This window comes from Haliotis rufescens, unplaced genomic scaffold, assembly GCF_023055435.1.
Source record: "Haliotis rufescens isolate VD_foot unplaced genomic scaffold, xgHalRufe1.0.p SCAF_8, whole genome shotgun sequence".
Lineage (NCBI taxonomy): Eukaryota > Metazoa > Mollusca > Gastropoda > Lepetellida > Haliotidae > Haliotis > Haliotis rufescens.
In genome coordinates, this window is record NW_025964372.1 from 31,390,740 (window position 1) to 31,416,285 (window position 25,546).

At 44.1% G+C, this 25,546-nt stretch overlaps 2 protein-coding genes across 3 annotated transcripts; both read right to left on the reverse strand.

The window, feature by feature from the left end:
- Window positions 1-7,472: 7,472 nt before the first annotated feature.
- Window positions 7,473-10,746, reverse strand: LOC125376809 (polypeptide N-acetylgalactosaminyltransferase 13-like). The gene is made up of 3 exons (XM_048388819.1): window positions 10,481-10,746; window positions 9,250-9,945; window positions 7,473-8,440 (listed from the first exon to the last, which is right to left on the reverse strand). The coding sequence occupies exons 1-3, from the start codon at window positions 10,735-10,737 to the stop codon at window positions 7,510-7,512; spliced, it is 1,884 nt and encodes a 627-aa protein (XP_048244776.1). The 5' UTR covers window positions 10,738-10,746; the 3' UTR covers window positions 7,473-7,509.
- Window positions 10,747-16,345: 5,599 nt separating this feature from the next.
- LOC124145522 (polypeptide N-acetylgalactosaminyltransferase 13-like) lies at window positions 16,346-23,734 on the reverse strand. 2 transcript variants are annotated; one of them, XM_046515305.2, is made up of 4 exons: window positions 23,580-23,734; window positions 19,348-19,644; window positions 18,117-18,812; window positions 16,346-17,294 (listed from the first exon to the last, which is right to left on the reverse strand). In XM_046515305.2, coding segments are annotated over exons 1-4 (1,926 nt in total). In that variant the 5' UTR covers window positions 23,582-23,734; the 3' UTR covers window positions 16,346-16,363. The 2 variants fall into 2 exon arrangements, with proteins under 2 accessions (XP_046371261.2, XP_046371260.2); XM_046515304.2 differs by having other exon boundaries at window positions 23,584-23,731.
- Between the last annotated feature and the right edge of the window lie 1,812 nt (window positions 23,735-25,546).

Genomic DNA, 25,546 nt, shown 5'->3' on the forward strand with positions numbered 1-25,546 from the left:
GTCGGCGTCGGCGTCGGCGTTGGCGTCGGCGTTCCCACCGTTTCCGGACCATAACTCAGAAACTGTTTAAAAAATTTTTCGCGAAACTTTGTATATACATTAACCCAGCACTGAAGTGGTGCCTTTTGCTATTTAGAGATTTTTGACATTTTTATTTTTTCTCGTTTCCATGGAGATAACTTGAACATAGACTCTGAATGGGGGTAAGCTTGGTTTCCGGACCATAACTCAGAAACCGTTTAATATTTTTTCGCGAAACTTTGTATACACATTAACCCAGCACTGAAGTGGTGCCTTTTGCTATTTAGAGATTTTGACATTTTTATTTTTTCTCGTTTCCATGGAGATAATTTGAACATAGGCTCTGAATGGGGGTAAGCTTTGTTTCCTGACCATAACTCAGAAACCGTTTAATATTTTTTCGCAAAACTTTGTATACACATTAACCCAGCACTGAAGTGGTGCCTTTTGCTATTTAGAGATTTTTGACATTTTTATTTTTTCTCGTTTCCATGGAGATAATTTGAACATAGACTCTGAATGGGGGTAAGCTTTGTTTCCTGACCATAACTCAGAAACCGTTTAATATTTTTTCGCGAAACTTTGTATACACATTAACCCAGCACTGAAGTGGTGCCTTTTGCTATTTAGAGATTTTTGACATTTTTATTTCTTCTCGTTTCCATGGAGATTACTTGAACATAGGCTCTGAATGGGGGTAAGCTTTGTTTCCTGATCATAACTCAGAAACCGTTTAATATTTTTTCGCGAAACTTTGTATACACATTAACCAAGCACTGAAGTGGTGCCTTTTGCTATTTAGAGATTTTTGACATTTTTATTTCTTCTCGTTTCCATGGAGATAAGTTGAACATAGGCTCTGAATGGGGGTAAGCTTTGTTTCCTGACCATAACTCAGAAACCGTTTAATATTTTTTCGCGAAACTTTGTATACACATTAACCCAGCACTGAAGTGGTGCCTTTTGCTATTTAGAGATTTTTGACATTTTTATTTTTCTCGTTTCCATGGAGATAATTTGAACATAGGCTCTGAATGGGGGTAAGCTTTGTTTCCTGACCATAACTCAGAAACCGTTTAATATTTTTTCGCGAAACTTTGTATACACATTAACCCAGCACTGAAGTGGTGCCTTTTGCTATTTAGAGATTTTTGACATTTTTATTTTTTCTCGTTTCCATGGAGATAAGTTGAACATAGGCTCTGAATGGGGGTAAGCTTTGTTTCCTGACCATAACTCAGAAACCGTTTAATATTTTTTCGCGAAACTTTGTATACACATTAACCCAGCACTGAAGTGGTGCCTTTTGCTATTTAGAGATTTTTGACATTTTTATTTCTTCTCGTTTCCATGGAGATAAGTTGAACATAGGCTCTGAATGGGGGTAAGCTTGGTTTCCTGACCATAACTCAGAAACCGTTTAATATTTTTTCGCGAAACTTTGTATACACATTAACCCAGCACTGAAGTGGTGCCTTTTGCTATTTAGAGATTTTTGACATTTTTATTTTTTCTCGTTTCCATGGAGATAATTTGAACATAGGCTCTGAATGGGGGTAAGCTTTGTTTCCTGACCATAACTCAGAAACCGTTTAATATTTTTTCGCGAAACTTTGTATACACATTAACCCAGCACTGAAGTGGTGCCTTTTGCTATTTAGAGATTTTTGACATTTTTATTTTTTCTCGTTTCCATGGAGATAAGTTGAACATAGGCTCTGAATGGGGGTAAGCTTTGTTTCCTGACCATAACTCAGAAACCGTTTAATATTTTTTCGCGAAACTTTGTATACACATTAACCCAGCACTGAAGTGGTGCCTTTTGCTATTTAGAGATTTTTGACATTTTTATTTCTTCTCGTTTCCATGGAGATAAGTTGAACATAGGCTCTGAATGGGGGTAAGCTTTGTTTCCTGACCATAACTCAGAAACCGTTTAATATTTTTTCGCGAAACTTTGTATACACATTAACCCAGCACTGAAGTGGTGCCTTTTGCTATTTAGAGATTTTTGACATTTTTATTTTTTCTCGTTTCCATGGAGATAAGTTGAACATAGGCTCTGAATGGGGGTAAGCTTGGTTTCCTGACCATAACTCAGAAACCGTTTAATATTTTTTCGCGAAACTTTGTATACACATTAACCCAGCACTGAAGTGGTGCCTTTTGCTATTTAGAGATTTTTGACATTTTTATTTTTTCTCGTTTCCATGGAGATAACTTGAACATAGACTCTGAATGGGGGTAAGCTTGGTTTCCGGACCATAACTCGGAAACCGTTTAACATTTTTTCGCGAAACTTTGTATACACATTAACCCAGCACTGAAGTGGTGCCTTTTGCTATTTAGAGATTTTTGACATTTTTATTTTTTCTCGTTTCCATGGAGATAATTTGAACATAGGCTCTGAATGGGGGTAAGCTTTGTTTCCTGACCATAACTCAGAAACCGTTTAATATTTTTTCGCGAAACTTTGTATACACATTAACCCAGCACTGAAGTGGTGCCTTTTGCTATTTAGAGATTTTTGACATTTTTATTTTTTCTCGTTTCCATGGAGATAAGTTGAACATAGGCTCTGAATGGGGGTAAGCTTTGTTTCCTGACCATAACTCAGAAACCGTTTAATATTTTTTCGCGAAACTTTGTATACACATTAACCCAGCACTGAAGTGGTGCCTTTTGCTATTTAGAGATTTTTGACATTTTTATTTCTTCTCGTTTCCATGGAGATAAGTTGAACATAGGCTCTGAATGGGGGTAAGCTTGGTTTCCTGACCATAACTCAGAAACCGTTTAATATTTTTTCGCGAAACTTTGTATACACATTAACCCAGCACTGAAGTGGTGCCTTTTGCTATTTAGAGATTTTTGACATTTTTATTTTTTCTCGTTTCCATGGAGATAAGTTGAACATAGACTCTGAATGGGGGTAAGCTTGGTTTCCTGACCATAACTCAGAAACCGTTTAATATTTTTTCGCGAAACTTTGTATACACATTAACCCAGCACTGAAGTGGTGCCTTTTGCTATTTAGAGATTTTTGACATTTTTATTTTTTCTCGTTTCCATGGAGATAACTTGAACATAGACTCTGAATGGGGGTAAGCTTGGTTTCCGGACCATAACTCGGAAACCGTTTAACATTTTTTCGCGAAACTTTGTATACACATTAACCCAGCACTGAAGTGGTGCCTTTTGCTATTTAGAGATTTTTGACATTTTTATTTTTTCTCGTTTCCATGGAGATAATTTGAACATAGGCTCTGAATGGGGGTAAGCTTTGTTTCCTGACCATAACTCAGAAACCGTTTAATATTTTTTCGCGAAACTTTGTATACACATTAACCCAGCACTGAAGTGGTGCCTTTTGCTATTTAGAGATTTTTGACATTTTTATTTTTTCTCGTTTCCATGGAGATAAGTTGAACATAGGCTCTGAATGGGGGTAAGCTTTGTTTCCTGACCATAACTCAGAAACCGTTTAATATTTTTTCGCGAAACTTTGTATACACATTAACCCAGCACTGAAGTGGTGCCTTTTGCTATTTAGAGATTTTTGACATTTTTATTTTTTCTCGTTTCCATGGAGATAACTTGAACGTAGACTCTGAATGGGGGTAAGCTTGGTTTCCGGACCATAACTCGGAAACCGTTTAATATTTTTTCGCGAAACTTTGTATACACATTAACCCAGCACTGAAGTGGTGCCCATTAGTTGTTTGGAATTTCTAGGAGTTCTATTTTTGTCTCTGTTATTTAGTAATGGAGGGTGGGAATGAAGAGATGGGGTTTAACGTGAAGTAAACGAATGAATGGGGGTTAGGGGAGTGGGGGGAGACATATGTTTTTACGAGTAAAAACACTTTCTAGTTTTAAACAGTAAAGACGTTTGAAGTTTCCAGGAATCAAATACTCAGAAAAGTGGGAACTCATATCGATGTCCTAAAATATATAACCTTAGAATTCCACAAACAAGGAATGGGTTAATCATATACTCACGCGCAAAAGAAACGCAAGTATGCAGTATACATGTTATTTATTTTCAACAGTACAGACAAGAAATACCAATAGGGCAAGATTGACAAAATTTGACTGAAGACAGTTTAATGGATTAAAAGGCAGATGACATAATTGTTTTTTTCAAATGTTAAGGGCTTACACAGTTTCGGGTCAATACCCAAAATATCAGTCAATGCCTGGTGTGACCACCATTAGCATTGATCACTGCCACACATATCCTGTACATTGAGTGGATCAGACGATTTGTGAAGGCCCTGGGGATCCTCCTGCACACATCCAGAGCAGCTGTGCGTAGTTCATCGGCAGTTGTAGGGACTGGGCGCACATTGTGCAGACGCCTTTGAACCTCATCCCACAAGTGTTCGATGGGGTTCAGATCAGGGCTGAGGGCTGGCCACGGTAGAACACGGATGTTGTGTTGTTGCAGAAAGGACCATGGTAGCTCTGACAACATGGGGACGAGCGTTGTCCTGCTGGAAAATGTGTTCTGGTGTTGTGCAAAAAATGGAACATCGTGGGGTCTGATCACTTGGTCGATATACCGCTGAGCAGTGACGCCGTGTCCCCGACCTTGACCAACAGTCAGAAAGCACATGGGTCCAAGTCTCGCATTAAGTCCAATCCCTGCCCATATCATGACGCTAGGTCCGACCCATGGATCCCTTTCCACAACGTTTCTGTCAGAGAAACGATCACCTCGACGCCGCCAAATTCTGACACTTCCGTCTGCATGGGAGACACAAAAGCGACTTTCATCAGAGAAGATGACACGCCTCCACTCACGCGTACGATGACGCCAATTGTGATGATCCTGTGCCCACTGAAGTCGTGCTTGTCGATGCCGTGGTTGGAGAACAGGACGATGTGCTGGTCGGCGACATCTGAGATTGTTGGAACGGAGACGTCGGATCACAGTGTCCCGGCTAATGTGTCGATTATGTGTTCCTATGGTCTGTTGAGCTCTTTCACTTGCAGTTAGGAACTGATGTCGCTGGTGTTGACGGGTAATCTGCCGATCTTGTCGAGGTGTGGTGACCCTAGGACGACCGCTCCGAGGAAGGTCATCTGTGGTCTGTGTAGCATTATATCGATGCAAGAGACGGTAAATTGTGGTTATGTTAACGTTGAAATGACGGGCAACATCTTGGACAGACTCTCCAGCTTCCAAACGTCCGATAGCCTGGTTTCTCTGAATTTGAGTTAGGCGTGGCATTTTTGACCAAGGAGTGTAAGGTCCAAGAATCGGCCACAGTTTTACACCCACTTCTACCAGTTCGTGACAGTTCGGTTTTTTTCGATTTCGCGAGAAATGGGTGCATGATACCCACATATTCATTGAAATGGTGCGTTTTGGCGATTCGTTTTTTATGTTGCGTTTTTACTCGGGGCTTCCAAAATGCAACCAAAAATATTGATAACACCATCAAGCTTCACTTCATCTGCTTAAAACCACTTGCGTTTCTTTTGCGTGTGAGTATATGTTGAAAAACCAATGACTGATATTCTGACCTCATCACCCGACCCATTTAGTCACCTGTTATGACCTGACTACCCGACCCATTTAGTCACCTGTTATGACCTGACTACCCGATCCACTGAGTCGTCTGTTATGGCCTGACCATCTGATCCATATAGCGCATGTTATGACCTGACCACCCGATCTACTGAACAGTCTGTTATGACCTGAGCATCTGATCTACTGAGTCGTCTGTTATGACCTGACCACCCGATCTACTGAGTCGTCTCTTATGACCTGAGCACCTGATCTACTGAGTCGTCTGTTATGACCTGAGCATCTGATCTACTGAGTCGTCTGTTATGACCTGACCACCCGATCTACTGAGTCGTCTCTTATGACCTGAGCACCTGATCTACTGAGTCGTCTGTTATGACCTGAGCACCTGATCTACTGAGTCGCCTCTTATGACCTGAGCACCCGATCTACTAAGTCGTCTGTTATGACCTGAGCACCTGATCTACTAAGTCGCCTGTTATGATCTGACCACCTGATCCCATGAGTCGTCTGTTTTGACCTGAGCACCTGATCTACTGAGTCGTCTGTTATGACCTGACCACCTGATGCATATAGCGCATGTTATGACCTGAGCACCTGATCTACTGAGCCGCCTGTTATGACCTGAGCACCTGATCTACTGAGTCGTCTGTATTGACCTGACCACCTGATCTACTGAGTCACCTGTTGTGACCTGAGCACCTGATCTACTGAGTCACCTGTTGTGACCTGAGCACCTGATCTACTGAGTCACCTGTTGTGACCTGAGCACCTGATCTACTGAGTCACCTGTTGTGACCTGAGCACCTGATCTACTGAGTCACCTGTTGTGACCTGAGCACCTGATCTACTGAGTCGTCTGTTTTGACCTGACCACCTGATCTACTGAGTCGTCTGTTATGACCTGACCACCCGATCAACTGAGTCGTCTGTTATGACCGGACCACCTGATCCAATGAGTCGTCTGTTTTGACCTGAGCACCTGATCTACTGAGTCGCCTGTTTTGACCTAACCACCTGATCTACTGAGTCGTCTGTTTTGACCTGAGCACCTGATCTACTGAGTCGTCTGTTATGACCTGATCACCCGATCTACTGAGTCGCCTGTAATTACCTGACCACCTGATCTACTGAGTCGCCTGTTATGACCTGACCACCTGATCCATATAACGCATATTTATGATAAGCATACGTTATTTTAATCCAGCCTCCACAGGACTAAGCTGTATTCTGGAATAGTGTGCGAAGTGGTGTTGACCCACCTTACCTGTACAACTCATCTGCCAGGATCTCGAAAATGTGAAAGATTGTTTTTAGGTGAATTGCGGTGCAATTTGGTATACCAGTACATTCAAGATTACTGCTTTTACATAGGGACTTTCATGCACGTATGCTACTAGATACGTTCGAAAAGAGTGTTTCATTTCTGAGTCGAGGTATACCCAGAGTTTTATAAACAGTAATCTTTTACTGAATAAAGTCGATTTACACCAAACGTAGTGTATACGAGTGGTATACGAGTTCAAGCCTTTTCGTTTTGTTGGGTTGTTGGGGGTTTTTTTTGGTGGGGAGGGGGGAGAATAACATTCGCAAAAAATAGAGGGGCTTGGTGGTGTTTGGGGGAAGTGAAAGGAGAGTTGACATCGAGCTTCGACGTATACCCTGAGTAATATATAGAGCGATCTATTACTAAATGAGACGTGCCTGGAATTCGTATCAACTTTCGTAACCGTTGCGTTAATGGTTAGAAATAGAAATCCAAGGAAAGAGTTTGGCATACGACATATATTAAGGAAACAGATGATATCCCTTTCTGGCCATTTCAGAGGCTAAAGTTGCCTATTGACAAACTACTGGATCACTGCAACGGTACCGACGTTGCAATAGAAACATTGTATTAAACAACTAACACAAATTTGATGATTAGTGGATTTACTTATTGTCATATATGTTCAGTACACAAAATGATACATAAAATGCCACTTTTGAAATTGATTATCTGTTTTACAATTGATCAACTGAACCACCTGTTCTGTCTTGTGCACGTGCGTCGCAGAAGTCACGTGTGTGGCGCACAACGTCCCGCTGGCATCAGTGTAGGTCAGCTGACTGTCCGAGTTGACCTCCCATTTCGGCCAAGACACGCCTTGAGAAATACAAGGACACTCCATCAGTTTCAACACCTTCGAACTTTCATCATATCCAACACATGATCCTTCATACAGCATCCGACCCATTACATCTATAGTAAACGTGTTCTCTGGAAGAATCCTAAACCTAAAGCACAACGGCGTTACTCCAATGTATCCATCGTCCATGACATAGAAGCATCCTCGCGTCTGATGATTTGACACCTCCCCAAAGAAGCGAGCATCCCGCGTTGGAATCTTTATCTCTGGCATAATGTGTTTCAGAAACCAACTGAAGTCTTTACACTTAAGGTCACGTCTCAGTTGACGTCGTTCCTCGATTGACGCCATTTCCGCTTTAGTGAACACGGGTAACTGGCCATTGAGGTCTCTAGATGTCGCGTAAACAATTTCTTTATATTCGTCCATCCAGACCTCCGCAACTCGGAGAAGATTCCTGGAAAGAATGTATCCCTTACCCTTTGGGCCATAGCTGTATTTATTGCTCTTGAAAAGGTGACCTACTTTCGAACACGGGATCGTCTCCACTCTGCCTCCGCTCGTCCATACCTTGAAGGACAAATCAAAATGCTCCCCACCCCATATTTGGAGTCCTGGATCAAATCCACCAATCGAATTGAAATATTTTTTATTTATAGCTATTGCACAGCCAACCAAAACAGGGGTTGGAATTGGGTCAGTTTGTGAGGTCTGCATCTGATGAACGTATGGTGGAATAAACATCCAGGCATATCTGCAAGTGGAAGATAGAGTGAGTGAATGGGATTTTACGCCGCTTTTAGCAATATTCCAGCAATATTCCAGCAATATCACGGCGGGGGACACCTGAAATGGGCTTCACACATTGTACCCATGTCGGGAATCGAACCCGGGTCTTCGGCGTGACGAGCGAATGCAATGGAAACCCTTAAAAGTTAGTTTCGAAAAAGACCGCCTCCGCGTTCTTGTGGTAGAGCGCCACGCCTGGAGAGCGTTAGGTCGGGGATTCCATCCTGGCCGCGTCATACCAAAAAGACGTTAAAATATGGTACTTGTTGTAACCCTGTCTGGCGCTCGGCATAAAGGGGTCAAAACAACGACTGGTCGGCTCGGAGTCAGTATACTGTTTCTGGGTGAGGTATTCATGTTAAACTGCGGCATGGTATCTCAGTGGGCTAGCACTATACAATCGGCATTAGTCCGGACTAGTACAAGAAGCCCCCATCCCCCATCCCCCATCCCCCAACACACACACACGCACGCACGCACGCACGCACGCACGCACGCACTCACACACACTACAAGTGCAATAATGTTGGACGTGACCTGTATCGAAGAAATAAAAGCGACAATCCCTGTGATAACATATTTAGACGCCTTAGACGAACGGGACCTGTACATGTATATGTTACTGCTGTGACGCGTTATGCAACACGTCTTGGTGCGATACATAATGCTACACATCAAACCATCATGTTCGTCATGCACTGTAACAGATATAATTTTGTGTGCTAAAATATTGCATTTATATGTAAAACAGACTGGTGTAAAGATCCTTCTTACCTCATGTCCCAACCAAACCCTCCTCTAAAGACAACATGACCACCAGTCTCTATATCAAACGTGTCGCCATCGATGCTGGGCACATCCGGTTGCACAACGATAGCTGATTGGCTGTTGATTCTGTCCAATAGAGGCTCTGACCAACCAGTGCACACCTCCATATGGGCGTCAAGGAAGACAACCACGTCTCCCTTGGCAATTTCAGCGCCATGCAACCTTGACATCACAAGCCCCTCGCGACCATTGTTGCGCAAAATCTTAATTCGTGGGTCAAGAATCCGAAAATAATGTCCTAAATCTTCACCTAAATAAGAAAACGTACTATTATCGTCGACCAAAATAATGTCTTTCAGCAGCTGATTAGGAGTGCGCAACAATATCGCAAACACGTGACGCACGAGAGTAGAAAGAGCCTCGTTATGGACTGGCGTTACCACGGAAACAGTCGGTAGAGCGGAGTAGTTGAATGCGGCGTCCTTACACTGCTGTGGTCTTTTGTCCGGAATGTCCCTATTGAAGGGAACTTCCTCGCTGCGGGTGATGTTGAAGCCGTAATAGTCCTCTCCGGGACGCGAGTGAGAGCGCATGATATTTTGGATAGCGACGTCAAGGCGAGCCATCTTCTTGGGACCGATGAGAAATTTCTCAAATGACGTTGTCTGCGTTGTAGGTTTGAAGTGGAGCTTGATTCCTTTCCTGAATTGTAACACATGCAAGAATTACACACGGACTCACCAACAAAACTAATTTACCTCATATCTTTTAGCCGACAATTTCTTGTTTCTCAAAGCCTGTTTTGCCGAATTCAGCGACGTCGACCCCAACCCATACAGAGGCTATTTCATAATGGTAGACCCGTTTAATTACCCTCAACGACTAGTGATATGAGAGAATGTTGTTTTCAGGCACCGACATTCCTGCAACCGCAGGCGGTCTATAAATACTAGTGGCGAGAATTACCAACAATTCTTATGTTTCAAATGATTATTATTCGCAGTTTTAAGCATCTTAACACTGTGTCTAAAGTTTTAGAAAATATTGTCAAATTAACACTGGACGGTTAAGTAGGCGTCTCGTCCACGAACCTTACTCAGTGGAAGGCGTTATTGAGTCGAGAGTTTTAAATTGATTATTTAATAATTGGAATATTGAGGTTGAACCCACGACGGGGATGAAACGACACAAATGAACATAAGGCGTTTGTTGTCTATTTATCAATGAAAATGCAAACCTATCAACATCCATTCTCAACTGTTTCAAGTCATGTCCTGTGCGAGACGAAGGCAATGGTTTGGGTAAAGGATCTAGTGAAGGATGTCTCCCAGATCTCGTGGATCCCACCACATTCTCTCTTCTCTTCTCAGCCCGGCCATCTTCTTCCAATGGCCCGTATATGCCTGTCAGAACGAAGAGGAGCAGAATGGTGTGGATGAAGAACCAGATCACAACAGCCAGTGTCCACAGCATGACCTTCTTCCTCTGGCCCATCTTCAGTGCACCGTGAGAGTTACTGGCGTAGCTCTGGTACCTGGGATGGGTTGAAACGATTCGCATTTTAGTTGGTTGGTTGGTTGGTTTGTTGTTTAACGCCGCTCTCAGCAATAGTCCAGCTATATGACGGCGGTCTGTAAATAATCGAGTCAGGACCAGATAATCCAGTGATTAATATCATGAGCATCGATCCACGCAATTGGGATCGATGACATGCATCAACCAAGTCAGCGAGCCTGACCACCCGATCCCGTTAGTCGCCTTTTACGACAAGCATAGTCGCCTTTTACGGCAAGCATGGGTTGCTGAAGACCTATTCTGCCCCGAAATCTTCACGGGTCGATTCGCATTTTAACTGAATTCATTGTCCATTTTTTTTCATACTGTACTCAATACAACACAAAATAGAGATTATAGCCATTTAACTCACCTAATTTTAGATTATATCTTTGATCTATGATCTTTGATCTCCTGATACAAGACATCGCAATAAAGACTTCAGCCCCTTAGCATGTGTTTGTTTACTGTGTATTAAGACATACACTAAACAGCTTATCGCTGCACTAAGTAATATTCCAGCTATATGGTGTGTAAGAAACAAATTACTGCACTCGTGCCTGAGTACCATTGATCTTAATATAAATGTATTGTGTCTGACCGACATTCTTGTAGCGAGGGACTGATTATTTATGTATGGGGGAGTGGTGAGGGCATGAAAAAAATGTTACACAAAATATGGGGGGTTAAATTCAGTCTAGAGACCCAAATATCACCCCTACGACCCACACAACCATACTATTTAACCAATACCCAACCCTTTTATATCAACTGCATGTCACTATGTGCCCTCATTTGAGCCGACTTATTCTCCATCTTTTGAGTAAGCTGTATCGTGTGTGTGTGTGTGTGTGTGTGTGTGTGTGTGTGTGTGTGTGTGTGTGTGTGTGTGTGTGTGTGTGCGTGTATGCGTGTATGCGTGTGTTGTGTGTGTGTGGATTTCAGAGGTGCTGAGCGAACGAGGACATGTCGGTCTAAGGGAGGTAACTCCTGTGTGGGTGACTCACCCAAACTAGAAATTATCAGAGCACGGTTCGTGTCTGTGGTTTTCAGGCTAAATGGGGCGGTAGTGAATGGGCTGTGCAGTCGCAAGGTGTTAATGACTCACTGAGAGGTATCGTAGGGAGCAGCTATACTTGAATGAGTGAGAAAATGTGTGAGTTCTTTTGCCATTTTTCTACGGGCGACCCGAGACATATTCCGCGAAGAAAGACAAATGAGGACAAATGTTTTGTTTTTCAACAATGCCCCTTTGGCATTAATTCTACAAAATAACGGCGTGGGACACTAAAATGGTCTTCCCATATTTTCCATGTGGGGAATAGAATCAGATCCTCCTGCTTGCTAATCCAAAACTTGAACTTAAACTTAACCCCTCATCCTGCCCTCATCCGTTTGCATCTGTCAGTAGCCAATGTGGCCGTCAAAACACTATTTAAGTTACTTCTGCTGCCAATTAGAATTTCCGAGCGTACGCTTGTTTATTTGTTTATTTGTTGTTTAACGCCGCACGCAGCAATATTCCAGCTATATGACGGTGGTCTGTAAATAAACGAGTCTGGACCAGACAATCCCATGATTGACATCATGAGCATCGATCTACACAATTGGGATACGATGACATGCATCAACCATGTCAGCGAGCCTGACCACCCGATCCCGTAAGTCGCCTCTTACGACAAGCACAGTCACCTCTTACGACAATCGTGGGTTGCTGAAGACCTAAACTGACCCGGATCTTCACGGGGCCGGGGCGTAAAGTATCCCCGGTAACCCATGCTTGAAATAAATGTCGAAAACAATGAGAATCGAGCGGCCGACTACAGTGATAATCATCTTCCCGAGACAAGGAAGTAAACTGACTTTAAAGTCTAGTTTCCACCCTTGCCGAACAAGGCTGGAATCTTTGGACTCGATCGTAGCGTCACTAATGGTTATTACGAGATACGTCTCTTGTATGTCCCTCCTATTCACCAATGAGACTCCACCTCTCATATCACTTACATTTGCTTTAAACAAAACGAAGGGCCTAGTCAAGACGATTTGATCGATAATCAAAATCCATATTGTAAGAAAACGGGTCTCACTTCGCGAAATGCATCAACTCACGTGAGCACCTTGATTAGTGAGTGAGTGAGTGAGTTGGGTTTAACGCCGCTTTTAACAATATTCCAGTTATATCGCGGCGTGTCAGCTTAATGTGGGAGGAAAGCCCGAAGTGATGCAGGTCTCAGACGTTTACCAATTCGCTGAAACCCACGAGCACGGGTATGGTGCTGAGTGTTCGATGGGGTTCAGATCAGGGCTGAGGGCTGGCCACGGTAGAACACGGATGTTGTGTTGTTGCAGAAAGGACCATGGTAGCTCTGACAACATGGGGACGAGCGTTGTCCTGCTGGAAAATGTGTTCTGGTGTTGTGCAAAAAATGGAACAACGTGGGGTCTGATCACTTGGTCGATATACCGCTGAGCAGTGACGCCGTGTCCCCGACCTTGACCAACAGTCAGAAAGCACATGGGTCCAAGTCTCGCATAAAGTCCAATCCCTGCCCATATCATGACGCTAGGTCCGACCCATGGATCCCTTTCCACAACGTTTCTGTCAGAGAAACGATCACCTCGACGCCGCCAAATTCTGACACTTCCGTCTGCATGGGAGACACAAAAGCGACTTTCATCAGAGAAGATGACACGCCTCCACTCACGCGTACGATGACGCCAATTGTGATGATCCTGTGCCCACTGAAGTCGTGCTTGTCGATGCCGTGGTTGGAGAACAGGACGATGTGCTGGTCGGCGACATCTGAGATTGTTGGAACGGAGACGTCGGATCACAGTGTCCCGGCTAATGTGTCGATTATGTGTTCCTATGGTCTGTTGAGCTCTTTCACTTGCAGTTAGGAACTGATGTCGCTGGTGTTGACGGGTAATCTGCCGATCTTGTCGAGGTGTGGTGACCCTAGGACGACCGCTCCGAGGAAGGTCATCTGTGGTCTGTGTAGCATTATATCGATGCAAGAGACGGTAAATTGTGGTTATGTTAACGTTGAAATGACGGGCAACATCTTGGACAGACTCTCCAGCTTCCAAACGTCCGATAGCCTGGTTTCTCTGAATTTGAGTTATATTAGGCGTGGCATTTTTGACCAAGGAGTGTAAGGTCCAAGAATCGGCCACAGTTTTATACCCACTTCTACCAGTTCGTGACAGTTCGGTTTTTTTCGATTTCGCGAGAAATGGGTGCATGATACCCACATATTCATTGAAATCGTGCGTTTTGGCGATTCGTTTTTTATGTTGCGTTTTTACTCGGGGCTTCCAAAATGCAACCAAAAATATTGATAACACCATCAGGCTTCACTTCATCTGCTTAAAACCACTTGCGTTTCTTTCGCGTGTGAGTATATGTTGAAAAACCAATGACTGATATTCTGACCTCATCACCCGACCCATTTAGTCACCTGTTATGACCTGACTACCCGATCCACTGAGTCGTCTGTTATGGCCTGACCATCTGATCCATATAGCGCATGTTATGACCTGACCACCCGATCTACTGAACAGTCTGTTATGACCTGAGCACCTGATCTACTGAGTCGTCTGTTATGACCTGACCACCCGATCTACTGAACAGTCTGTTATGACCTGAGCACCCGATGTACTGAGTCGCCTGTTATGACCTGAGCACCTGATCTACTGAGTCGTCTGTTATGACCTGACCACCCGATCTACTGAGTCGTCTCTTATGACCTGACCACCCGATCTACTGAACAGTCTGTTATGACCTGAGCACCCGATGTACTGAGTCGCCTGTTATGACCTGACCACCTGATCTACTGAGTCGTCTGTTATGACCTGACCACCCGATCTACTGAGTCGTCTGTTATGACCTGACCACCCGATCTACTGAGTCGTCTCTTATGACCTGACCACCTGATCTACTGAGTCGCCTCTTATGATCTGAGCACCCGATCTACTAAGTCGTTTGTTATGACCTAAGCACCTGATCTACTGAGTCGCCTCTTATGACCTGACCACCCGATCTACTGAGTCGCCTGTTATGACCTGACCACCTGATGCATATGGCGCATGTTATGACCTGAGCACCTGATCTACTGAGTCGTCTGTTATGACCTAAGCACCTGATCTACTGAGTCGTCTGTTATGACCTGAGCACCTGATCTAGTGAGTCGTTTGTTATGACCTGAGCACCTGATCTACTAAGCCGCCTGTTATGACCTGAGCACCTGATCTAGTGAGTCGTCTGTTATGACCTGAGCACCCGATCTACTAAGTCGTCTGTTTTGACCTGAGCACCTGATCTACTGAGTCGCCTGTTATGACCTGACCACCTGTTCCAATGAGTCGCCTGTTATGACCTGACCACCTGATGCATATAGCGCATGTTATGACCTGACCACCTAATGCATATAGCGCATGTTATGACCTGAGCACCTGATCTACTGAGTCGTCTGTTATGACCTAAGCACCTGATCTACTGAGTCGTCTGTTATGACCTGAGCACCTGATCTAGTGAGTCGTTTGTTATGACCTGAGCACCTGATCTACTAAGCCGCCTGTTATGACCTGAGCACCTGATCTACTGAGTCGTCTGTTATGACCTGACCACCCGATCTACTGAGTCGCCTGTTATGACCTGACCACCTGATGCATATAGCGCATGTTATGACCTGAGCACCTGATCTACTGAGCCGCCTGTTATGACCTGAGCACCTGATCTACTGAGTCGCCTGTTATGACCTGACCACCTGATCCATATAACGCATATTTATGATAAGCATACGTTATTTTAATCCAGCCTCCACAGGACTAAGCTGTATTCTGGAATAGTGTGCGAAGTGGTGTTGACCCACCTTACCTGTACAACTCATCTGCCAGGATCTCGAAAATGTGAAAGATTGTTTTTAGGTGAATTGCGGTGCAATTTGGTATACCAGTACATTCAAGATTACTGCTTTTACATAGGGACTTGCATGCACGTATGCTACTAGATACGTTCGAAAAGGGTGTTTCATTTCTGAGTCGAGGTATACCCAGAGTTTTATAAACAGTAATCTTTTACTGAATAAAGTCGATTTACACCAAACGTAGTGTATACGAGTGGTATACGAGTTCAAGCCTTTTCGTTTTGTTGGGTTGTTGGGGGTTTTTTTTGGTGGGGAGGGGGGGGGGGAATAACATTCGCAAAAAATAGAGGGGCTTGGTGGTGTTTGGGGGAAGTGAAAGGAGAGTTGACATCGAGCTTCGACGTATACCCTGAGTAATATATAGAGCGATCTATTACTAAATGAGACGTGCTGGAATTCGTATCAACTTTCGTAACCGTTGCGTTAATGGTTAGAAATAGAAATCCAAGGAAAGAGTTTGGCATACGACATATATTAAGGAAACAGATGATATCCCTTTCTGGCCATTTCAGAGGCTAAAGTTGCCTATTGACAAACTACTGGATCACTGCAACGGTACCGACGTTGCAATAGAAACATTGTATTAAACAACTAACACAAATTTGATGATTAGTGGATTTACTTATTGCCATATATGTTCAGTACACAAAATGATACATAAAATGCCACTTTTGAAATTGATTATCTGTTTTACAATTGATCAACTGAACCACCTGTTCTGTCTTGTGCACGTGCGTCGCAGAAGTCACGTGTGTGGCGCACAACGTCCCGCTGGCATCAGTGTAGGTCAGCTGACTGTCAGAGTTGACCTCCCATTTCGGCCAAGACACGCCTTGAGAAATACAAGGACACTCCATCAGTTTCAACACCTTTGAACTTTCATCATATCCAACACATGATCCTTCATACAGCATCCGACCCATTACATCTATAGTAAACGTGTTCTCTGGAAGAATCCTAAACCTAAAGCACAACGGCGTTACTCCAATGTATCCATCGTCCATGACATAGAAGCATCCTCGCGTCTGATGATTTGCCACCTCCCCAAAGAAGCGAGCATCCCGCGTTGGAATCTTTATCTCTGGCATAATGTGTTTCAGAAACCAACTGAAGTCTTTACACTTAAGGTCACGCCTCAGTTGACGTCGTTCCTCGATGGACGCCATTTCCGCTTTAGTGAACACGGGTAACTGGCCATTGAGGTCTCTAGATGTCGCGTAAACAATTTCTTTATATTCGTCCATCCAGACCTCCGCAACTCGGAGAAGATTCCTGGAAAGAATGTATCCCTTACCCTTTGGGCCATAGCTGTATTTATTGCTCTTGAAAAGGTGACCTACTTTCGAACACGGGATCGTCTCCACTCTGCCTCCGCTCGTCCATACCTTGAAGGACAAATCAAAATGCTCCCCACCCCATATTTGGAGTCCTGGATCAAATCCACCAATCGAATTGAAATATTTTTTATTTATAGCTATGGCACAGCCAACCAGAACAGGGGTTGGAATTGGGTCAGTTCGTGAGGTCTGCATCTGATGAACGTATGGTGGAACAAACATCCAGGCATATCTGCAAGTGGAAGATAGAGTGAGTGAGTGAGTGGGATTTTACGCCGCTTTTAGCAATATTCCAGCAATATTCCAGCAATATCACGGCGGGGGACACCTGAAATGGGCTTCACACATTGTACCCATGTCGGGAATCGAACCCGGGTCTTCGGCGTGACGAGCGAATGCAATGGAAACCTTAAAAGTTAGTTTCGAAAAAGACCGCCTCCGCGTTCTTGTGGTAGAGCGCCACGCCTGGAGAGCGTTAGGTCGGGGATTCCATCCTGGCCGCGTCATACCAAAAAGACGTTAAAATATGGTACTTGTTGTAACCCTGTCTAGCGCTCGGCATAAAGGGGTCAAAACAACGACTGGTCGGCTCGGAGTCAGTATACTGTTTCTGGGTGAGGTATTCATGTTAAACTGCGGCATGGTATCTCAGTGGGCTAGCACTATACAATCGGCATTAGTCCGGACTAGTACAAGAAGCCCCAATCCCCCAACACACACACACGCACGCACGCACGCACGCACGCACGCACGCACGCACGCACGCACGCACGCACGCACTCACACACACTACAAGTGCAATAATGTTGGACGTGACCTGTATCGAAGAAATAAAAGCGACAATCCCTGTGATAACATATTTAGACGCCTTAGACGAATGGGACCTGTACATGTATATGTAACTGCTGTGACGCGTTATGCAACACGTCTTGGTGCGATACATAATGCTACACATCAAACCATCATGTTCGTCATGCACTGTAACAGATATAATTTTGTGTGCTAAAATATAGCATTTATATGTAAAACAGACTGGTGTAAAGATCCTTCTTACCTCATGTCCCAACCAAACCCTCCTCTAAAGACAACATGACCACCAGTCTCTATATCAAACGTGTCGCCATCGATGCTGGGCACATCCGGTTGCACAACGATAGCTGATTGGCTGTTGATTCTGTCCAATAGAGGCTCCGACCAACCAGTGCACACCTCCATATGGGCGTCAAGGAAGACAACCACGTCTCCCTTGGCAATTTCAGCGCCATGCAACCTTGACATCACAAGCCCCTCGCGACCATTGTTGCGCAAAATCTTAATTCGTGGGTCAAGAATCCGAAAATAATTTTCTAAATCTTCACCTAAATAAGAAAACGTACTATTATCGTCGACCAAAAGGATGTCTTTCAGCAGCTGATTAGGAGTGCGCAACAATATCGCAAACACGTGACGCACGAGAGTAGAAAGAGCCTCGTTATGGACTGGCGTTACCACGGAAACAGTCGGTAGAGCGGAGTAGTTGAATGCGGCGTCCTTACACTGCTGTGGTCTTTTGTCCGGAATGTCCCTATTGAAGGGAACTTCCTCGCTGCGGGTGATGTTGAAGCCGTAATAGTCCTCTCCGGGACGCGAGTGAGAGCGCATGATATTTTGGATAGCGACGTCAAGGCGAGCCATCTTCTTGGGACCGATGAGAAATTTCTCAAATGACGTTGTCTGCGTTGTAGGTTTGAAGTGGAGCTTGATTCCTTTCCTGAATTGTAACACATGCAAGAATTACACACGGACTCACCAACAAAACTAATTTACCTCATATCTTTTAGCCGACAATTTCTTGTTTCTCAAAGCCTGTTTTGCCGAATTCAGCGACGTCGACCCCAACCCATACAGAGGCTATTTCATAATGGTAGACCCGTTTAATTACCCTCAACGACTAGTGATATGAGAGAATGTTGTTTTCAGGCACCGACATTCCTGCAACCGCAGGCGGTCTATAAATACTAGTGGCGAGAATTACCAACAATTCTTATGTTTCAAATGATTATTATTCGCAGTTTTAAGCATCTTAACACTGTGTCTAAAGTTTTAGAAAATATTGTCAAATTAACACTGGACGGTTAAGTAGGCGTCTCGTCCACGAACCTTACTCAGTGGAAGGCGTTATTGAGTCGAGAGTTTTAAATTGATTATTTAATAATTGGAATATTGAGGTTGAACCCACGACGGGGATGAAACGACACAAATGAACATAAGGCGTTTGTTGTCTATTTATCAATGAAAATGCAAACCTATCAACATCCATTCTCAACTGTTTCAAGTCATGTCCTGTGCGAGACGAAGGCAATGGTTTGGGTAAAGGATCTAGTGAAGGATGTCTCCCAGATCTCGTGGATCCCACCACATTCTCTCTTCTCTTCTCAGCCCGGCCATCTTCTTCCAATGGCCCGTATATGCCTGTCAGAACGAAGAGGAGCAGAATGGTGTGGATGAAGAACCAGATCACAACAGCCAGTGTCCACAGCATGACCTTCTTCCTCTGGCCCATCTTCAGTGCACCGTGATAGTTACTGGCGTAGCTCTGGTACCTGGGATGGGTTGAAACGATTCGCATTTTAGTTGGTTGGTTGGTTGGTTTGTTGTTTAACGCCGCACTCAGCAATAGTCCAGCTTTATGACGGCGGTCTGTAAATAATCGAGTCAGGACCAGACAATCCAGTGATTAATATCATGAGCATCGATCCACGCAATTGGGATCGATGACATGCATCAACCAAGTCAGCGAGCCTGACCACCCGATCCCGTTAGTCGCCTTTTACGACAAGCATAGTCGCCTTTTACGGCAAGCATGGGTTGCTGAAGACCTATTCTGCCCCGAAATCTTCACGGGTCGATTCGCATTTTAACTGAATTCATTGTCCATTTTTTTTCATACTGTACTCAATACAACACAAAATAGAGATTATAGCCATTTAACTCACCTAATTTTAGATTATATCTTTGATCTATGATCTTTGATCTCCTGATACAAGACATCGCAATAAAGACTTCAGCCCCTCAGCATGTGTTTGTTTACTGTGTATTAAGACATACACTAAACAGCTTATCGCTGCACTAAGTAATATTCCAGCTATATGGTGTGTAAGAAACAAATTACTGCACTCGTGCCTGAGTGAGTGAGTGAGTATGGTTTTACGCCGCTTTTAGCAATATTCCAGCAACAGCCAACCTCCACCTATCAACAAAGCCGACGTCAGTGGCAAAAGTAGGGTTGTGGTGAGTGACTGGAAGTACACGTGTCACCGTGGTTACATTGACACTAAAACTAAGATCGCAAAAACCAGATGCCTTGAAAACCTCAGTTGGAGTCCGACAGGTCTCAAATGCTCGGGTAAGTATAGTGAGAAGTAGGATAGCTGTTCATGGTCTTTGCAGTTGTACATATGTTTTACATCAATAGTGAGTGAGTGAGTATGGTTTTACGCCGCTTTTAGCAATATTCCAGCAATATCACGGCGGGGGACACCAGAAATGGGCTTCACACATTGTACCCATGTCGGGAATCGAACCCGGGTCTTCAGCGTTACGAGCGAACGCTTTAACCACTAGGCTACCCGACCGCCCCGCACTCGTGCCTGAGTACCATTGATCTTAATATAAATATATTGTATCTGACCGACATTCTTGTAGAGAGGGACTGATTATTTATTTTATGGGGGAGTGGTGAGGGCATGAAAAAAATGTTACACAAAAGATTGGGGGGTTAAATTCAGTCTAGAGACCCAAATATCACCCCTACGACCCACACAACCATAATATTTAACCAATACCCAACCCTTTTATATCAACTGCATGTCACTATATGCCCTCATTTGAGCCGACTTATTCTCCATCTTTTGGGTAAGCTGTATCGTGTGTGTGTGTGTGTGCGCGTGCGTGCGTGCGTGCGTGTGCGTGTGTGCATGTATGCGTGTGTTGTGTGTGTGTGTGCACTTCAGAGGTGCTGAGCGAACGAGGACATATCGGTCTAAGGGAGGTAACTCCTATATGGGTGACTCACCCAAACTAGAAATTATCAGAGCACGGTTCGTGGCTGTCGTTTTCAGGCTGCAAGGGGCGGTAGTGAATGGGCTGTGCAGTCGCGAGGTGTTAATGACTTACTGATAGGTATCGGAGGGAGCAGCTATACTTGAATGAGTGAGTAAATGTGTGAGTTCTTTTGCCATTTTTCTGCGGGCGACCCGAGACGTTACGCGAAAAAAGACAAATGAGGACAAATGTTTTGTTTTTTAACAAATACTTTCTTCAGTAGCTCTAGATGAGGTAGTGAGTGCGTGGTGTAATGCCTCTTTGGCATTAATTCTGCAAAATAACGGCGTGGGACACTAAAATGTTTTAGCATATTTTCCATGTGGGGAATAGAATCAGATTCCCCTGCTTGCTAATCCAAAACTTGAACTTAAACTTAACCCCTCATCCTGCCCTCATCCTGCCCTCATCCGTTTGCATCTGTCAGTAGCCAATGTGGCTGTCAAAACACTATTTAAGTTGCTTCTGTTGCCAATTAGAATTTCCGAGCGTACGTTTGTTTATTTGTTTGTTTGTTGTTTAACGCCGCACGCAGCAATATTCCAGCTATATGACGGTGGTCTGTAAATAAACGAGTCTGGACCAGACAATCCCATGATTGACATCATGAGCATCGATCTACACAATTGGGATACGATGACATGCGTCAACCATGTCAGCGAGCCTGACCACCCGATCCCGTAAGTCGCCTCTTACGACAAGCACAGTCACCTCTTACGACAATCGTGGGTTGCTGAAGACCTAAACTAACCCGGATCTTCACGGGGCCGGGGCGTAAAGGATCCCCGGTAACCCATGCTTGAAATAAATGTCGAAAACAATGAGAATCGAGCGGCCGACTACAGTGATAATCATCTTCCCGAGACAAGGGAGTAAACTGACTTTAAAGTCTAGTTTCCACCCTTGCGAACAAGGCTGGAATCTTTGGACTCGATCGTAGCGTCACTAATGGTTATTACGAGATACGTCCCTTGTATGTCCCTCCTATTCACCAATGAGACTCCACCTCTCATATCACTCACATTTGCTTTAAACAAAACGAAGGGCCTAGTCAAGACGATTTGATCGATAATCAAAATCCATATTGTAAGAAAACGGGTCTACGAGATACGTCCCTTGTATGTCCCTCCTATTCACCAATGAGACTCCACCTCTCATATCACTTACATTTGCTTTAAACAAAACGAAGGGCCTAGTCAAGACGATTTGATCGATAATCAAAATCCATATTGTAAGAAAACGGGTCTCACTTCGCGAAATGCATCAACTCACGTGAGCACCTTGATTAGTGAGTGAGTGAGTGAGTTGGGTTCAACGCCGCTTTTAACAATATTCCAGTTATATCGCGGCGTGTCAGCTTAATGTGGGAGGAAAGCCCGAAGTGATGCAGGTCTCAGACGTTTACCAATTCGCTGAAACCCACGAGCACGGGTATGGTGCTGACAAATCTAGAAACATAATCGGGGCGAACCGGGATTCGAACCCACAATCATAGGTTTCTGGCGTGCCCAAGGGACGCAACTCTGCACAGCGAATCGCGGCGCCTTAGACGACTGGGCCACCCGTGCCCCCGCACCTTGATTAAAACATGAAGTTTACGAACCGGATGTCGATTTCGTTGAGCGATATTTATTGGACTATGCATAGACACGTTTGTCCAGCCAAAAGAAAACTCCATAATTCCAGCCTAGTTCGGCAAGGGTTGAAACTGGACCTTTACAGTCAGTTAACTACCTTGCCTCGAGAAGATGGTGACAATCGCTGGCCGCAATGGATCTGGGTGAGTATGTACCCTCGTACCACAGACTGATTTACAGGCTGATGTTACACCATCCCTGATAATTAAGTGCATCATATACCAATTCTATTATGATACTTTGAACGCACTGAATAAAAGAGGATGCCGTTAAAGAAGGCCGATTATACATAACAAGCATGGACGAAAGATGAAATGTGTGTGTAAGCAAGGATTATATCCTACCTAAATATTATCCCGGGGGAAGTTTTACTCTAGAGTATAGTATCAATATGATTATACACACTGGTATGGGCTCAAATTCACCAGGGAGAATTATCCTGACAGCAGAGAATTTCATCCCCGGGATAAAAATAGGGTAGGATAATATTCATTCTTACATATGCCCCGTCAAAAATATATATAATTAAAAGGATCGAGCGGCAATGCATACATATACAACTTTTGTATACGGGCGGAAGTATTTCCTTATTCTGGGGGCTCTGTGGTCAGCGAACATAACATCACCACAAATAAGATCCAACATACCAAAATTTCAATATCAAATGACATTGTCATTGATATTGTAACTCTCGACAGTGCAATGATTGATACGGGGCTTGTCAACTACGAAACATGATAATACCAGATAATAAATTCGAATAACTATAAATGACATACTTAGTGATAAATACATACATACCAGTATGCAGGCATACGTCAGTGCTACAGGCCGATACTTGTTGTCAGTGGAGAGGTCGCCAGATCCATGTCGACACGGACGTCCGAGATTACTCCCCACGTGGACCAGCAGATGTCACTGTGACCCAACTTATCTGCGTGATAGGTGTGAATTTCAATCTTTCCTCGAGTGTCGCAACGCCCACGTGCTGCACTTGATACACCAGATAAATCACCCTCGAGTGTTGTATCACAGGCTCGTGAATCGGGACAGTAACTTTGATGAAACACCGGACCCAAAGCCATGTTTTCATTGTAAATAGTCAATGTACGTCACTCACACCCGTCTAACATTTCGCCCGTCATACAAAAGGCCTGGTGTTAATGTGATTTTGTGACTCAGTCTCAGAACAACCAATTCTTGAAATCATTCAAAACGTTATTGGTGACAGATATAGGGGAGTGCATGTAACAGGTATAGGCGAGTGCATGTAACAGGTATAGGGGAGTGCATGTAACAGGTATAGAGGAGTGCATGTAACAGGTATAGGGGAGTGCATGTAACAGGTATAGGGGAGTGCATGTAACAGGTATAGAGGAGTGCATGTAACAGGTATAGGGGATGCATGTTACAGGTATAGGGGAGTACATGTAACAGGTATAGAGGAGTGCATGTAACAGGTATAGGGGAGTGCATGTAACAGGTATAGAGGAGTGCATGTAACAGGTATAGGGGATGCATGTTACAGGTATAGGGGAGTACATGTAACAGGTATAGAGGAGTGCATGTAACAGGTATAGGGGAGTGCATGTAACAGGTATAGGGGAGTGCATGTAACAGGTATAGGGGAGTGCATGTAACAGGTATAGAGGAGTGCATGTTACATGTATAGGAGAGTACATGCAGCAGGTATAGGGGAGTGCATGTAACAGGTATAGGGGAGTGCATGTAACAGGTATAGGGGAGTGCATGTAACAGGTATAGGGGAGTGCATGTAACAGGTATAGGGGAGTGCATGTAACAGGTATAGAGGAGTGCATGTAACAGGTATAGAGGAGTGCATGTAACAGGTATAGGGGAGTGCATGTAACAGGTATAGGCGAGTGCATGTAACAGGTATAGGGGAGTGCATGTTACATGTATAGGGGAGTGCATGTTACAGGTATAGGGGAGTACATGTAACAGGTATAGAGGAGTGCATGTAACAGGTATAGGGGAGTGCATGTAACAGGTATAGGGGAGTGCATGTAACAGGTATAGGGGAGTGCATGTAACAGGTATAGGGGAGTACATGTTACAGGTATAGGGGAGTACATGTAACAGGTATAGAGGAGTGCATGTAACAGGTATAGAGGAGTGCATGTAACAGGTATAGGGGAGTGCATGTAACAGGTATTGGGGATGCACGTAACAGGTATAGGGGAGTACATGTAACAGGTATAGAGGAGTGCATGTAACAGGTATAGAGGAGTGCATGTAACAGGTATAGACGAGTGCATGTAACAGGTATAGGGGAGTGCATGTAACAGGTATAGGGGAGTGCATGTAACAGGTATAGGGGAGTGCATGTAACTCCCCAAATTAACGTTCGAATAGCCCACGAAATTGTATGCCCCGAGGTTGGAATCGACAGCTGAGCTCGAATGACGTCATGCGATCGACCTATAATGACGTAATCCTTTCTTGACTGCGTGTTTCTGGGGCCCTGTTGTGTTGTTAGTTTTCAGGACAAATGCTTTGCTTTCGTTGCTCTGTCGATTTTAGCTGACGCAAATTTTTTTACGGCATTATCATTTGCAGAAACCCTCGATCTGATCAACGGCCCTGATTTGACCCGAGAGGATTCCTGTTAGGAGCTCAGGTCCACACAACACACATCAGTATATTATATTTCTGTAAGGAGGGATGTACATAGTTTTCCTTGTGAAGATAAATTTGACGCTGATCTGCATAATCCTTACAAACAAGCAAAAAGCATATTCTC

Excerpts from the sequence above, each read along its gene's own strand:
- LOC125376809 (XM_048388819.1), bottom strand. The coding sequence starts at position 10,737 with ATGGGCCAGAGGAAGAAGGTCATGCTGTGGACACTGGCTGTTGTGATC. Across the intron at positions 9,946-10,480 it reads TTGAGAATGGATGTTGATAG|GAAAGGAATCAAGCTCCACT; the intron begins GTTTGCATTTTC and ends GTTACAATTCAG. Across the intron at positions 8,441-9,249 it reads GGGTTTGGTTGGGACATGAG|ATATGCCTGGATGTTTATTC; the intron begins GTAAGAAGGATC and ends TTCCACTTGCAG.
- LOC124145522 (XM_046515304.2), bottom strand. Across the intron at positions 18,813-19,347 it reads TTGAGAATGGATGTTGATAG|GAAAGGAATCAAGCTCCACT; the intron begins GTTTGCATTTTC and ends GTTACAATTCAG. Across the intron at positions 17,295-18,116 it reads GGGTTTGGTTGGGACATGAG|ATATGCCTGGATGTTTGTTC; the intron begins GTAAGAAGGATC and ends TTCCACTTGCAG.